At 30.1% G+C, this 17491-nt stretch overlaps 1 protein-coding gene across 1 annotated transcript in view; it reads left to right on the top strand.

The window, feature by feature from the left end:
• Positions 1–17491, top strand: part of LOC105249481 — a 275314-nt gene that overhangs the window by 130500 nt on the left and 127323 nt on the right. Inside the window, exons 2-3 of the mRNA XM_025409271.1 lie at positions 1269–1391; positions 16634–16804. Of these exons, the coding sequence (XP_025265056.1) occupies positions 1269–1391; positions 16634–16804 (294 nt within the window). The remainder of the gene's footprint in view (positions 1–1268; positions 1392–16633; positions 16805–17491) is intronic.

A 17491-nucleotide genomic window follows, 5' to 3' on the forward strand; every position in this document is an offset into this window, starting at 1 on the left:
AAAATCATAAAGATAAGCATCATATCACATATCGACAAAATCGAAAAGTCATTTTGTTTTATGCATGATGCACGTCGTTTGATTAACTAAAAAGCTTGATATGCAGCTTTATCGGTGCATTAACGACACTATTTGCACTTTAGTCATATGTTTGGCAATTTGCGAGTTTATGGTCGCAAAGTTGTACAGTAAATAGTTATAACACAGTCATAATTGTTTTAAATTTGTTCAAATGAAGAATTAAGAATTTGAAAATTTCCAGAAATACATGGATAAATATAAAAATTTTAAAGTTTAAAAAAGCTTTTTTCATTTAACAAGAATTCTCTAATTTTATGATTGTGTAAATTTTACCTCTGCAAATTGATTAATATTGAAGCAAATATTTTTCACTTTATTTTCTTTAATATTTGCAATTTTTTAAAATTAATTACATAAATATTTTATACAATATATGTTTTAACGTAATTTGATAAATTATGAAATTAAATATTTTTATTTAACCTGAATTTTTAATTTAAAATTTTTTAATATCTATACATTTTTCCCAATTTTTGCCTCAATATATATGAGATTTATTTTATATTTGTAATTTGTATAAAGTACATTGAAACATTCTGCACATCAAGATTTTGTCAAACAATAGAGTCTCGATCGAAAATTTTATGAAAATTATTAATTGTGGACGCAACTTCTTCATTATTCCGTTAACTTTATTATTGCATAAAAATTAACTCGATTTTCTGGTATTTTGCGGAGAAAAATTCATTCGAAATGCGTTTGTCTTCATCAAAAAGAATTCTATTCGGACATCACATTTTATTCGCGCTGATTTACGACGAGTCGGTACAGACGCGTGCGCCCGTTTTATTCGCGCCCTTTCATTCTCATTCAAACTATCCGTGCGCGCCTAATGAAATATAATTTGTCGTCGTCGGAGAGTTTCACGTCGGCCGGTTATAAATAACGGAAACGCTTTATCGCACGGGGGATATTAAATCACTGCGCACTCTCGCATTTCCTCCCATGCCGCGGCGCCGTCTTTCGACCGGTTTTGTCACGCGGTAATTTGCCGTAATAACGACGAATTTCCCGAATTTTTCGGCGCCAGCAACTGATCTCCATGGAATTCCCCTTTCCTTTTCTTCTTTTCCGGCCGTAATGTCGGATTTTAATCTTGTCCGTCGCGTTGCGGCGCGAGAAAAATGTTAAACGCGCATTTTTTATGCGCGCACTGGCTTTTTAATATCGCATCTATTCTGTTTCAGGATCGGGTATCAAGGTACCGATGGCCATACTGAATTGTCTCTACGCCCGTCAATTGTGCTACGAAGACTCATCGTGTAGCGCTATTTTGGAAATAATACCGAGAGTCTGCGGTCCGGAATTAGGTAAGTGAGTCAGTTTGTTTTTTATCAGCATAATTTGGAATAGTTAGTTAATTATCATTGCGTTAATAATTAATTGTTAATTACACATTTATGCCTCATTTATACCTCAATATTAATCACGCGTGGTTAATCGGGATTTTCCATATTGGTTTAAATCCAAATTAATGATAACCAGATCAATGATAATCGAGGCAGTTGATGTTATCTAACAGTACAATTGATAGAGACATGTATAATTTTAATTTCTATACTGAACTTTAATTTAGATAAAAAATGAAATCAATAAATAAATATTTCATTTCACGTTTAATTGTCTACTTTATATCCAGTTTTTGTAGAAAATGCTTTAAAATAATGTTTATTCAATATTTGAAAATAATCTCGAGACGAGATGATCTCGAAATGAAAAATCTTATTTGCATGTGTTTTTTATTCATACAATGCATTATTATATTGCATTATTTGTTCATTATTAGTAATAATTTATGTTACGTAAATCGATGAGTCAGAAAATTTCAGAAAATAAAAGACGCAATCGAAAATGCAATTTGGCCGTTTTGCAAAGTAGAAACTAATTTGCTCTCTGCATGCTGGCGTTGTGCTCCCTCGCTTTTTATTTATACATTTAATAATACATTTAATTATTTTCTCATAGCTCCGAACAAACCCAGTATCGATTGTTGTCAGGAAAATGAGATGTAATTTGGCACAATCTGTTATTAAGAAAATTCCAGCGGAAGATTTAATGGACCATGCAATATTTAGCTTCTCGTGTAATACATTATTTATATGTCTCACTTTGTAATAATCATTGGCCTTAATAGTACATAATTCGTAGAATCTCGTCTGTGTAAAATAAAAGGTGTCCCACGAGTGCGACGGCGTCACATTTGAAATTTCGCGATGTGGAGGCACTCGTACCGCATTTCCATGAAATTTGCATGCAGATCTCGAAATCTCGAGAAATTTCTTATGGAAACGATGATGGCATTAATGTCTGAATTTCGAATTCTACGTGAAAGTGTCATCTAACCGTTGAAACTATCTTGCTAGCATTTGTTATAAATTAGCGTTAATCAATTGAGATTATTATGAATGTATACAGATAATGATTTGTACAGGAAAACTGAATCTTTTTACATACACACGTACATAATATCTATATTTTGCATCGCAATGCACTCCTGATATATTTCATTGACTTCAAAATTCTCAGTTTTTATCGATCTTATCTCTAGAACTGCAAAGCCTTGTTTTCCTCGGAATGATTATGAAACATAATGGATGCCACGAGCAGCAGCTTCGTATTGGACATTGATAAATAAAAGACGTATCTCGTTGCAGGTTGTTCTTGAAACACAAGTAAAAGCTTCGGTAGGTTTTCCGAGCTAAAAGCTTTCCGAAAGCAATGCCATTTGTTTTACTTTCGCTTGGGCGATTACATGATAGATTATTCATGTAACTCGCCGGTATCAGAAAGGAGCGCGAAAGCCGCGACATAAATCACAATGGACGATGTCTTTGTTTTAAAAAGCCGCGTGCGCGCCCTTTTCCCCGCTATGTCGAACGAAATAAAATATATAACGGCGTGCTTGCGTGTGCTCCTTGACTTCCCTGACTGGAACTGCTTTTTAATGCAACACACGCCATTTTGCATTTTGCACGTCGACGACGTTGCGACAAGTAAGAGCTCTGGGCGCATTTCTTGCGAGGCGACTTGCGTTTCGTTTGCGATTAAAAGATAGACGAAGGAAAGTGACAACACGTGCATAAAACTTTTCTTATATTATTACTTGTACACACATATAAAGACACTTTTATTGAATAGTAATTCAAAAGTTAACTTTTGAGGTTTCAAAAAATTCAGTAATTTGATTTTATCTAATAATTTTCAATCGACGGATACTGATTTAAAATGTTCAAATAATTTCCAACTATTTCATTTTTATCAATGAAATCTCGATCTTAAAATATTTGCAAGATTTAATGATAGCTTTTAAATCACTAATTTTTACATAGGAAATACTCTCGTTTCGATTATAGAGTTTCTTTTTTTTTAACTTGTATTATTTTATTAAAGTAATTTTAATTATAAATTCCACCCGTGCATATATTGTGGATAAAAAAAATTATAATCAATAAAAATAAGGCTTTTTGAAAATGTTCTCTTCATATTATTATCATGATATTGTGTATTAAATTTTCTTTCGTTGACAATGTGACAATTAAAAGCGATAGATACCTGGCGTGATGGTGAGATTTAACAGCGTCGCGGATAATTTACAGTTCACGTTGCGATCGTTCGTAACGCGATTTCCATTCGGAGGCGACGAAGGAAAAAGATGCGACTGAGGGAGGTGGGGGAGGATGTAACGAGGCTGGGAAGAACGAGGTCGTCGACCGTCTCCTCTCCAGTCGACCTCGTTTTCCCTCTCTCGTTACGGTCGCATCGGGGATGATGGAGAACTCAACTCTACACCCTTCGATCTTGTCATTGAATCAATCGCTCCCGCAAGGACAATTATTTCGCAAAAAAACTTAAATAAGTTGGCTGCGGAGATTTAAAAATGCTCGTCGCGATGCTATTATCGAGAACGTACTGTGACAATTATTTCGATACCAAGTAATCATTCTTTGTTTTTGCTACATGCTAACGAGAAAAATAGAAAGCGAGGAATGGAAATACTTGTTATTTTTCGTCCCTGGAAAGAGTTCTGCTATGAGGAATTCATGCAATTAAACAACATCGATGCGACGATTTTTTCAATAATTATATAATATAATTATACGCATGCGTAATTATATTATACGCGTGAATTAATTAAACAGAAATGAATAATTGAATGCTAATTCGACCAGATATTAATGAATTTCAAAATTTTCAATACTCTATTCATCGTATATATCCACACATTAAAAAGAATTGAAATGAAATATTTTCAAATTACGTTTTATATTGTTGAAAAAACATAAATAAAATGTTTTATAATTAGTTGAATATTTTAAAATACTTTACCATCTTTTTTTAACATGTATATTTCATTCAAAAGCTTTGTCCGCTTTAATCCATGAAATCACGGTTTCATATATGTATAAATTAATAAAAACTTCGTGAGACTCCCTTGTGAGTATCTAGTAGCTAATAATTGCAAAAATATCAATATCAAGTTTATAAAGAATTTGATAATAAATGGATTGCAATTTAAAATATCAACCAAAAGAGAGATAATTTACTAATCATTACGAAGTCGGTAATAGATCCGCACAATCCGTATAATTTGCTATCGGATTATCGTATTACCTTGCGTAATAGTAACGGCATTATCGAAAGATTTCTCTCTATCTCGCCTTTATTGAATTACTATTTTGTGCGAAATTCAACTACTATTTTTGAGCGTTGATATAATATGGAATAAATTTGAAATTTATTGAGTTTTTTTAGAGATTTATTTTGATCCGTACATAGTATGGAGTTTCTACATGTTTAAAGTGTTATTACTTAAATACTTTTTTACTATCTTTTTGCTCAAATATAGTACATATTATAAATTGCTAAAATCAATGTTTATTCCAGTACATCGATTAGCTTGACAAGTCGTAATTAAATAACATTTTTGACATTATAAAATATGGCAAATTTTTTTAACAATTGTGTCTTCTTCGTTTTATAAAATTTATATCTAAAGACTTTATATCTAGACCTGATAATAAATTGAATCTTTATTAAGAGATAACTCAATCGTTTTTATATTTTTGAGTATCAATTTGGTTATAGATAGACTAAAACAAGTTTAGATATTAAAATAAGTTTTTTGTTTCATTAAATACATGTTACTCTTATTTTAAAATTTTTTTTACATTACCAAAATTGACAATTATTTTCTACTTCTCTTTTCATCTTTAAATACATTTTATATAAATATATGAAATAATATATATATATAAAAACTATGAAAAATAATGAAAAATAATAAGAATAAGGGAAATGAGAGAGAATTTGAATCAAATTGATTTAATATATAATTTTTGATAATAATATTGTTAATAATGCTGTATATAAATCACAACTATAGCACATAAATAAACTATAATTAACACAACGAGATAATGTTGTTAGTCTGTGTAATTAAATTCCCGATTAATCTCACTTACTAATAACGAAAGCCATTTATGCGCAAATTACAATGAGCTATGATATCACGGCTATTTGATTGTGCGAGCGAGAGATCTTCATTCCCTGCGTAAGATAATAATTCTATTCGTGAAATTAGCGTGTGTAGCTTAATATATATATTCTGCGCTTGTTTTCTTATCAATGTTGCTTACATCTATAATAAATGATGATGCATGACTAACTTATATGAGTGATTATAAGATTAAATCCTTTATTATACATGTTAATTTGCAAAATGAAAAAATTATTTTTTTTTCTCGAAGAAGCTTTTTTTTTTATTTAGAAGAAACCTATTGAAAATGAATTTAATTGAAATTAAAACATATTCGTTTCAGGAACAAATTATATATTGCGATATAGGTCGCATATATTGCGATATAGGTCGCATGTCGAGAATATAAAGCATAATCCGATTTCAAATTGTATAATATTACAATATTATTATCACATCACAGTAGTAATAGTGTATAAATTAATAATTTGCATATTGTTATTAATTTAATAAAAGGTTTATATATTATACAATTATATTGCCAAATATATAAACTTGTAAAAACTTAATAAATAATTTAATAATAGAAGTAGAAAATTTTTCTAAAGATAGAAGATTCATAATTCACAGATACATTATACATATCAAATTCGCAGAATGTATTTTTCTTTGTTTTTATTTTTTCTTTTATTATTATATATATTCTTACACTTATTATATATTTTTATATCGTGTTTTCTTTCTTTTTTCCTATATTTTAAAGAAAGTTTCTTTTCTAAATTTAAATTTATAAAATTTTAAATAAGAAGCGATTAGAGGAAGTATAGATTTCTCATAATTTGTTTGTCTAACAATTTTCTAGATAAAAAGAAATATTTCCTTTTTTTAATTTTTCTCTACACTAAAGTTGTTTTTCTCCAAATTTTCTGTCTTTCTTTCTTTTCTCTTTTCTATATAATAATTGCTTTGTAATTTTCCTATTTTGGAAAAAAATACGTCCATCTAACAACATCGTGAATGGGGTAAATCTCGCGGGAAACGAAGTAAGGACCGGCCCACAATACTCATCTTACAAAGTAGCGGGCTGTGAAATAAGGGCTTGCGGATAACGTTACTGAGAGGGTCGGCTTTGCTGCAGTACGGTTCCATAGAACGATAATAACCTGCGTGAGAACACGGCGTGTATTTCCGCCTGACTTGTTTCTCAAGTTCTATCCTTCCACTCGAAATCTCAGCAGGGCAAGCCATGTCGAAAATCTCACCGATATCTAAGTACTATCCGCAAAGGTTTGCACTGTTAACGGCCAGCCAATCGAGCCTCGCAAAATTTCGCGGATGAATTAATTTCATTTGGCCTCGAACTTTACTCTTTCTAAAAACTTTTGAAAATCGATTTTTATTTATTTCTTGAAATTTATTGGAATAACTAATATTTAAGTTTAATAAACTGTAAAAAAGATATTTTATTAAATAAGCAAATTGGCTTGTCAATTAATACGGCTTGTAAATAAATATTATTAAAATTACTTTGTTCCACGGAATTTATCATCTCGTTTATCGTTTAGCTTTTTAAAGATTTATAGTTTTGTACGAGTTCTGGAAAGAATTTCTATCTGTTAAAAGCAGAAAATATTGATTAAAATAAAATAAAATAAAACAGTTACGAGCAAACGTGAATATATAATAATAAATAATATATATCAGTATTTAAATTGAATGAAACAATGGTAAATTTTCAAAAGTTTAAATCGTTCTCATGCAATATACATATATTCAGCATATATATTTTCTTCTAGAAAGAAGTATAATTATAAATATAAATACAATCACGAAATGATACGCCAGCTTTATATATATTATTAAATTGCGTTTTATGTAACTGTGTAGATCAAAAACAATTACTGAGTGAATTATTAAAAATATTATTGCCTATTTAATTTGAAATTAATTAATATAGAAATATATATATAAATCAAATTATAATGACAGAGATAATATGTAGTTTCGATAATTAAAAATAAAAATAAAATATTTAACACACGTATACACAATTAATGTTAACTATTTAAAATTTAATATTTTATTACAATATTCTAACAAATAGTTATTATGTTTTTCGTTTTTTAGTATATGTCTACACGATATACATTGGTCGTTTAAGCTATGTACCGCTAGTTCGTCACGAAAAACCAGCAATATTAAAAAATCTAGTTAAAAATCTGTTGCATGTTTTCTAATAGCCAATAAAAGTACAAAAAACAATACCGAGTTTTGCAAACATGTAAAAAATCTAGCTTGTTCTAAAAAACTAGTCCGAAATGACATTGCGCTTTTTCAGCCAGTGTAGCTTGTTTTGCTCGATATGATGAACAGATTGCAACGGTACATTCTTGGTCATACATTACTATTGTAGAATCCTGCGGGATGCCCTACGAAAGTTTTAAATTCTAAACAAAATTGCGGAGAGAATTCGCGGCTAATGTTTCGTAAAAGTTGTGTACAGCTTGATGAAATTAACTTATTAATGATACAATCGGGACTAGAAAACACTCTATATCATGTACCAATAACAAAGATATATCTGAGATATATTGAAGAAATGAATTTACACAAAAAGTGTATTTATATATAAATATGCTTCTTTTTAATTAATTATTGCGTAATAATGCATTGTAATGTTTCTTTTGAAGATAAATATCAAATAATAAATCTCATTTATTGTTAGGTTTTATATTAATTTTATTACATTTTATAAACTTATATATGTACATATAGTATATTATATATTTTATATCATACATTTTTACATAATTAATATAATACACAATAATATGTTTTAAAATATATTAATTTGTGTGCACATACTTTCTTTGCTCATTCAACTTTATTCCAAATTTTATTATCAATTTAGCTAATAGATCTTATAACTTTTAAACTCAACTAACAGGAAACAGTAAATTGAAATTTTATTTTAATTCTCTATAATATTTACATAAACTTGAAAAATTCTGATTCTTATATATTAATGTTTTCTAGACTTTTATATTCCAAATATTTATGGACGTGAAAACTAAATCATTTATTTTTCCATTGATAAATAGATTATGTGTATATCTTTATCGAGTAAAAAAACTTGTAATTTTTTATAATAGCCCGTTAGTTGGGAAAATTTTTCGCAGAATGTCGCGCGAATAAATCCAAAGAGAGCTTTGGGGAATGGAGGACGTCTCGCGGTTTGTATAAGGCAGGATTGTGCAGAAAGGAGCTTTGCCGGCAGAATGTGTACACATTGACACTTGTACAGAGTCGGAAATCCCCGGGCCGACTACCATCCATTCCACTGGTTCTGCCAAGGCAGCCGGTTAGCCGCCGCGGGCTGTCAAGCGCACAGTTCCGAGCGGGTCCAAAGGCGCGTTTGGACCACTCAGGAGATTTCGGTTCGAGTCTAAAGTGGAGGTCGTATCGCTCTTCTTGGGTCGCGCGCTCGTCGTTGCAAGTGCCAGCGAGACACACAGCATGCCAGAACCGGTGCTGGAGTCACTGTCGCTGACTTGCGGCCGACCGCACACGGCTGATCGCATTTTGCCGTGAAATTTTGTCACTTTGCGGATATATTTCTGCAAACAGATGTACGGTTCCCAGGAAAAAACGGCGATACAAAATATTTGTGGAAAAAATTCAACATTTTCTTGTAAAATCGGCAACGGAGTGTAAATATTCAAATTATTTCTAATTCGGAAAATTCTTATATGAAACATCAAAAGCGTAACCATCGAAATTTGAAGTAAATGAAAACAAGAAAATTAAAAAATTAATAATTCCAATTTCGATAAATCTACACCAAAAATATTTTTCTTTTTTTTTTCTCTGTTTAAATCTTTCAAATAATTATTATTCTTTATTAAATGTCTCATTGCAGTCCAAAAATGATGAGACATAATTTTTTTAACTTGGATAGAATAATATATATATATATATATATATATATATATATATAGATATTTAAAAAATATTACATTATAAATTTTTGGGATTTTTGCAATAGCGAATTTAGAATCGCAAATATTGTCCGGATTTGCATATAAACTGATTTTTTAAAATATACAACATCTTTTCCTCTATTTAAAATGCGAAAAAATGCATGCAATTTCCATATTTTGATCTATATAAAGTCAGTAATTTTAAGTTTAAAAATTTTATTCATTAATCTTGCAATTAATTAATCAAAAATTTATAATTTATTCAATTCACTTGATTAAAAACATGTGTGATTGAAATAGCTAATATTTTGATTGGCGTAAGATTTAATAAAATCGAATGTAGAGTAAAGATCACTTTATAGTAATAAAATTGAAATCAATCTGTTTTATTTAATAATTTTATTAGAAACTATAACTCATAATCTTTTTAATTTCTTACGTTTTTTTTATTTTGATAATAGATATAACTAAAATCAATATCTACTTAAAAATAAAAATATAAAAATAATTTCTATTTAATTACATGATTTAACTTATTGTTAGTTCATTAAAGCATTATGGCATTATATCAGCTTATTAATTAACAGTGCTACGTTATAATGAAATCTCCGTTTAAATTTTTGCATGGAAAGGATCAATTTCAAATGAAAATTTATAAATATTTTCTTTGGTTTATATAAGCTTTATGAAATATCAGCTATATTTCGTGGCAAGCAAAAAGTCGGCGAACTGGTGTAAACCCTATTTTTCAGCATTAAAATACCAACCAGGATTGCATTAATAAATATACAAGTAAAATGCGACGCACGGCGTCGCTTAATATTTGCCTCTCACTTATTTACAAACGGAACAGAAAGGACGCTTGTTGCATCGTTGCCGTGACCAGCGAGTAGTTATTGCAGAATATATTCGACGCAGTGGTAATATTTCAGACCGCGAAGGCAATATGGCGGCCCGTATATATAAGCGTCAGATCATAAATAAAACCACTTATATTGCCTCGCGTACACTGTTGAGAATATCAAAAAAATTATATTATGAAAAAATGTTCCTCTGATTACAACCAATAGAATAAATAGTTCCTCTTAACCAAATAAATAATTAATAACTACTACTATAGAAGGGTCTGTCGATGTCGATGTAAGTTGATTATGCTCATATGGTATCGTGTATGTGTGAAAAGAATTAAAATTATATCAAAAACAAAAAATTAAATTTAGTTTTTTGTATTGTTATTTATAGAACAAAACATATTTATAGTTCTATTTTAATTATGAATAAAAACAAACATTAATAAATATTATAATTTATCAATATGTATTGTTTTAATTGCTTGATAGTTGCATTTCCAATAAAAATTAACGAAATTTTATGCGAGCAGGAGCAATTAAAATTTTTTATAATATTTGTTCGAATTTAAAAAAATTTTTTTAAAGTTTTTAAGATATTTGTAATTAGATTTTCTCAATTAACGTCTTTCACGAGACCTGGAAAAAGATATAAAAGATTTTTCTGCGTATCATTTCAGGATCGTTGCATTATCGATGATCGCGATTGATTTGCTATCGATAATCCGATAATCTAATAATAGCTGGAATGTGTTAGTACCACCGAAGAGCTCGATTTTATCTTTAATCAGGTCGTCGAACGTGGCGCGAACTAGACTATGTATAACTATTAATTTGCATGCAGGACTGAATTATATAATAGATATAAATAATCCATGTATCGCGATATCGATCGATCGACATCGGCAATATATATCACTGTTATAAATTAATAAATATTATTAGTTTATACACCTTTTAAAAGAAAAGAAAATTATGAAGTTGATTTGATTGATCAATTTTAATAATGATTTAATTACATAGCAATTTGTAGTCTGATTAAAGAAATGTTTGCATACAGTACAATAATTTATATAAATGTTAATATGTAAGCTGTCCTTTCGGCTGTTTGTTTCTATATTCATATTTATATCATACTGAAAAAATATACATATTTAGACAATTACATATTTATTGCAGTAATTAAAAAATCGAGATACATATATGAGTAATACATTATATGTAATAATGGAATTTAGTAATGAAAATGAAATATTTAAACACAAACCTTATTAGAGCGCAGAATAATTTATATTAATAATATTATATATATATATATATATATATATATATATATAATTATATATTGACAATATAAATATTTATAATTATTTATTGTTAATATATCATTTTACTATTTAATTATGATATAAATACCTATTAAATTACCTATAAAAGTAAAATATATATTTGTTAGTTCTTAATTGGATTATATTGCATAATACAATCTCTTTTTCTGGATATGATATGTCTACATTTATTTTCACTGAAAAAAAAGAGAAGAGATTTTAATTCGAGTTTTCGAAAAGTTTTGTCGATAATTTCAATATCGAAATACAGTTTATAGATCACTGCGTTTAATTTTTTCGAAAAGAGAGCTTGTAATGTAATTTCCCTCAAAAATAGAAATCGAGGAGCAATTGACAGGACAAAAGGTTAATAAATCTCCAATTTAGAAATGACGCATATACATGTTGCATTCATTCCATTTACGCTCTCAACATAAAAAAATAATTCAATATGGAGAGAGAACAGCGCAGCTCGGAAAAGATTGAAACTTTTCTATGCAACAACACAAAGTTTTATATATGTTATACGTTTTTATTCATCATTTTTTTCTTGTCTAATTTTTTGCTCTTGCGCGTTTTTTTACAACGTCTATTATATTATTTATCGTAATAAATCATACATTATATTATACTTGTTTCGTACAAAAATGTTGATATAAATATAATAATCTGTCGATGATACTATTTTACACGAGAAAATGTAAATAAGATAATTTTGAGTGTGAAGGATTGTAAAAATTTTTGAATGATGCGTGCCACCTAACCGGCAAAACTTTTCACGGAGGAGTGAGTAATGTGGCGGCCATTACCGTAGGGTCGAGAAAAATTCTTGACCCAGTACTTTCGCGAGAGTTAAAGGGCCGCGCGTTCTGAGTGGACTTTGAAATCCACCATCATCAGGCTGAGCGAGTTTTTGAGTGAGCAGCTGCTACTCGTCGTCGTTTAGCATCGCTAATGCTGAAGAAACAGCCATTTTTCCTTCCTTTCTGGCACATTTTTCTTAATTCATTATTTTATATTCAAGTAATTTTGTTAACTCATTGCACATCTAACGATCGAGTTATTAAGACTGCAATAATTAAAACATCCGAGACAGTTCCACTCTATCTTCCGTCTTAAAGATTACGAATTTTCAATTTCAATTTACAAGAAATAAAGTGTCTTAATTAAAAATGTTCTCCGAAGAAATGATGTAATTATCTCAAGAAAATTACATTGGGTTGTGAGGACAATTTCTTAAAACAACAACTATAAGTGACTCTCTCAAGGTTAGCTCATCAATTTTTCGATTTTATGGTGCTTGTACGAAATGACACGAGCTATTCGCACCCTCCTTAACTGTCAATCGTGGTGTCGTTTATTCTCCCAAAAAGCCTGGCTCGAAAAAAGGGACGAGCTCGCGCCGCACGATAAGGAGGGAAACGGCGGGATGCAGGGAGGGCGGTTGTGTATAGGCTGACAGAAGGATAGCATTGTTCGGAAGTACAATGTACGTTGTTATACCAAAGCGGCATGCACAACCCTCGAGCACAATAGTGCCGGTGCGGGAGGAAGATAGCGCGTGCCCGCGAAAAGAGAATACGCATCGTCAGTTTCGGCGCGAGGACTACAACTTTTCCCAACTGTTCTCTCTTTCTCTGACACACTTTTTTCCGATACTGTTTTTCCCCATCCATGAATTATGGCTCACGGTAGAACGATTCTGGAACGCTCGCGCTTTTTATGGAGCCGCGGCCGCCGTTCATCACCGCAGGATGTTCACGGGATACACTTCCCGATAATTAAAGCGGAGCAGGACCTCGCGGGACGAGTCTAGCCTTATTTATTTGCAACATTTTTCCTCAACAAGAAATTTTTGTTTCGGTTTTTAAGTCTTATTTGAATATCGCCAAGCTGTATCTACATAATTCGCTCAAGAAGAAATTAATTAATACATTTTTGGAGATATAATTGCAACAATGTATATAATTTGTCTCATATGAGAGAAGCGAAGAGTTAAATTTACATAAAAGCAATATAGAGAAACTTATATAAAAATTTATATAATAAATTGTATATAAATAGTGAAATATTTTAATGTCATATAATAATTTTTAAAGGAAGAAATTAGTTTAAAAACAGAAATAATACATCTGTTAAATTATATTTAATACAATTACTGTAATAGGGAGAATAATATTTCAAATAATTAAAAAAAATTGTAAAGTAAATTTTATAAAGGCTTTAAAATGCATAATTTTTGTCTATCCAACAAAATATATTAAACATTAATGTAATTAATATAATATTGCAATAAATTTTGATGCAATTATTACAGCTATTCGAAAACACGAACACGTCAGAGACAGATGTAGGTACGTGCCTGCAAGTGATAGTCAAGCGCCGAATTCAAAACTACTTTCGCATATATTTTCTCGCTTTCGTTATACGAGAATAAAAAGTCCGTTTCCGGACTTTTCTGACCGATAGTTCATTTGTTTTGTTCCGACTTTTTTCTCCATATGTGTCTGCATATGCATACGTAATATACATTCGCGTTAATAAATATATCTTTGTGAAAACTGACAATCTAAAAATATTCACAATAGAAATCGATTTTTTAAATAATATTGAGAATTATAATTATAATTATAAATATTAGAAAAAGTGACCGAGAAATCTAAAATGTTATTATATTTTATTGTTTTTGTATTTTTTATATTTTATAATATTTAATTAATATTATTTATAAAAACTTTTTAAAAATCTTTTTTAGATTTTATTTTTTCAATTGCATTGTCTTATTAGAGTAAAAAAATTCTATTAACTTATGTACAATCTTAAAGTATGAATTAGTAATTTTCTTTATCCGCAAAATTTCTTAGTTTTCGATCTTCTATTTTTAACCATCGCTTTGAAAATCACGCAATCAGTCTTATTTATGGAAGACTGATGCAAATTAATATTACTTTCAAGACGACTCGGAACAGCTGACCCAATAAGAGATTACCCCCTGTCACAATATTAGCCCCTGAAACTTCTCGCAAAAACTTTTTTCCTTCTGGCAAACTACCGAAGATGTTCCGTTTTAAGTGCCCGGGTTTAAATTTAATGAAGAAACGTGGGTACGAGGATGGGACGGGGTTGAACATTGGAAAAGGTAGAATGAATTGAAGAGAGGGGACGAAGAAGCGGCAGGTGATAATATCAGAATGAAATTGAAACTTTCACACTGCTGCTCCGTCATTTTTCTGTCTGACATTCGGCAACGACGACGACAATGACGACGCCGACGTCGACAGTAACGCCGACATCTGGATTCATTACTTATAGTCTAGCACCGCTCAGTTATTACGAAACTTACGGTAGCTTGGGATAGCAATTAAGACGCTCTCTTACTTCTGTTTTTTTCCGAACAACGTTGTACTAATTAAGCCGAAATCTTGAATAAAGCCTGAGTCGGCTTTAAAAGAAAAGGTTTAGAACGTCTTAGTCGCACCGAAAAATATAGTGTTTTATAAAAAATTATTGAATGTAAAAAAAAGACGAGAGGAAATAGTGTGTGTATGCATATCATATATATAATCATTCAATAAAATTTCTTTTAGAGACGCATAGTAAGAACGGGCCGAATCCGAGCGATTCAATATTTGGAGATCTTTCAAAAAGCCATCCAAGAGTCTCTTGGATATATAATAGAAAAAATATATTAATATTTGAAAATTGTTAAATAGATTGTGTTTTAAAACATATTTATATTATTTATATATCTGCTACACAAATCTTTGTAAAATTTTAACATATTTAAATGATCACTCAGTTTTTATTTATAATCAATATTACTAAATCGCATATGTCTTTTTAATTGTGAATGCAAATAAAAAATTAATCTTTCAAAATTGAAAGAAAATACATACGAAGAAAAAAACTTAGACTTTTTTTAAATTCTTTTACTCTAAATATCTCTCTCTTTTTTCTTAATAAATAATAGATTTGTAAAATCGAAATTAATGTCATCATATAATTACAGAGATTATATTAATCTACAAACTTGTCATAGAAAATAATTGTTACTGTTATAATATTACAGCATAGCACTATATTGTAGCGAAATTTCGAATGTTGCATAATTAATTTTGTCTAAATTTCATGATTATTTGGAATCTAATAATCATATAGCAGATACTCAACATAATTTAAAATTTCCATAACATATACGTTTCTCGTAGCTTTTTTATGCAATACGTTACAATTTATAATTATATATTACGCTTAAGTAATAATATAATAGGTTTCTATGAAAATATGACTAAATTTTTAATAATTATTCATTTTTATATATATAATTATAGTTAGATCATATTTTCAAATACTGTTTTCGTTATATATTATTTATTAGATTTATCATAATATCGTCATGAATACAACAATTTAACGAGTTATTTATACGCTCCATGATTTTGAATTGTTTCCGACGAAAATGATCGGATCAACATGAAAATGAGGATCGAACGAGAACGAGCGGTAGAGAAATTAATCGCTCCGCGGAGATCTCGTGTCATTGCATTTAACTGCAATCTCTGCAGAGCAGAGTATCTCTGGCAAATAATATTTATTCGAGAATACGTTATATCGTACTGTGTTTTTCGCGCTCGCACATTCGCCATTTAAAATCATCTCATGCATACATATCAATTTAGGAGCATAAGCGTAGCGTATATAAGCCTCTCTTGACAGATAAAAATACTCTGTGCATAAATTCTAGCATTACGACGAACTTATATTTAGCAAGCCATTAGAGTCACATGAAGCTTATACGTTACGCTGTCACGCCGATTCGTGCACGATGTCCGTTATCGCGTGATAAAATTCGCACGTGCAATTTGTCACACCTGGCCGAAACATCGCTGCGTCGCTTTAATAATAATTTCGCGGTTGCAGTGGCTTGCTCGACGGTGACGGTGACTAAGTGTCAAGCGGCTCTGCGCACCCTACAGGCTTTCACTTACTTCCGACCGACGTGCCTCTGCAGGGAGCCGCATGTCGATCCGGACTGCAACAGCTTCCAAAACTTCCTGTTTGACCATCCGTGCGACTATGTGGAATGGAAAGGTAAGAATTTGCATAGAGACGAAGTCAATTCTTATCGTTAATTACATGCGTGCACTGAGAAAAATCGTTTGATTGTACCAACAAGACGTATATGATTGAAGGTAATTAGTTAAATCAAACAAGAATTTCTAGTTATCATGATAAAACTCGATTTTTTATAACTAGAACGTTTACTAATAGATTTTACTAATAAGGATTTGGTTAGTATTTTCTGGTTGGATCTATAAAATTTCTTGTTACATTAATTTCTTTGCTTGCCACTCTTAACTTAACTCGTTCAATATTTGCCATAAAATGTATATAAAGAACTAGTATGAACATTAAATCCAAAGTATCTCTTCTTGCATCACTGTTTATCAGTTAATTTCTAACAAACTGAATTTAAAATAATTTATTTTAATAATCTGGATTGAATTTATCCAATAATCTTGTTAGAATTCAGAATATTAAACAGACTTTTGAGATTAGATGGAAAACATTTTAGACGACTCGGTGCTGGCGAGCTTAGTATTATTAATCAGAAAATTTGGTAAATTTAACAGGAAGAAATTAATCAGATTCATCTGGTAATTTCTACAAGAATTCTGGTTCGTCCATTTTCCAACAGACATATTGATTGAATCTACCAGAGTTCTAATTAATGCAACCAGATTTTTTTCTCAGTGTGCGTATACATTGTTGATTTAA

Source organism: Camponotus floridanus, unplaced genomic scaffold (genome assembly GCF_003227725.1).
Source record: "Camponotus floridanus strain SB8 unplaced genomic scaffold, Cflo_v7.5 scaffold10, whole genome shotgun sequence".
NCBI lineage: Eukaryota > Metazoa > Arthropoda > Insecta > Hymenoptera > Formicidae > Camponotus > Camponotus floridanus.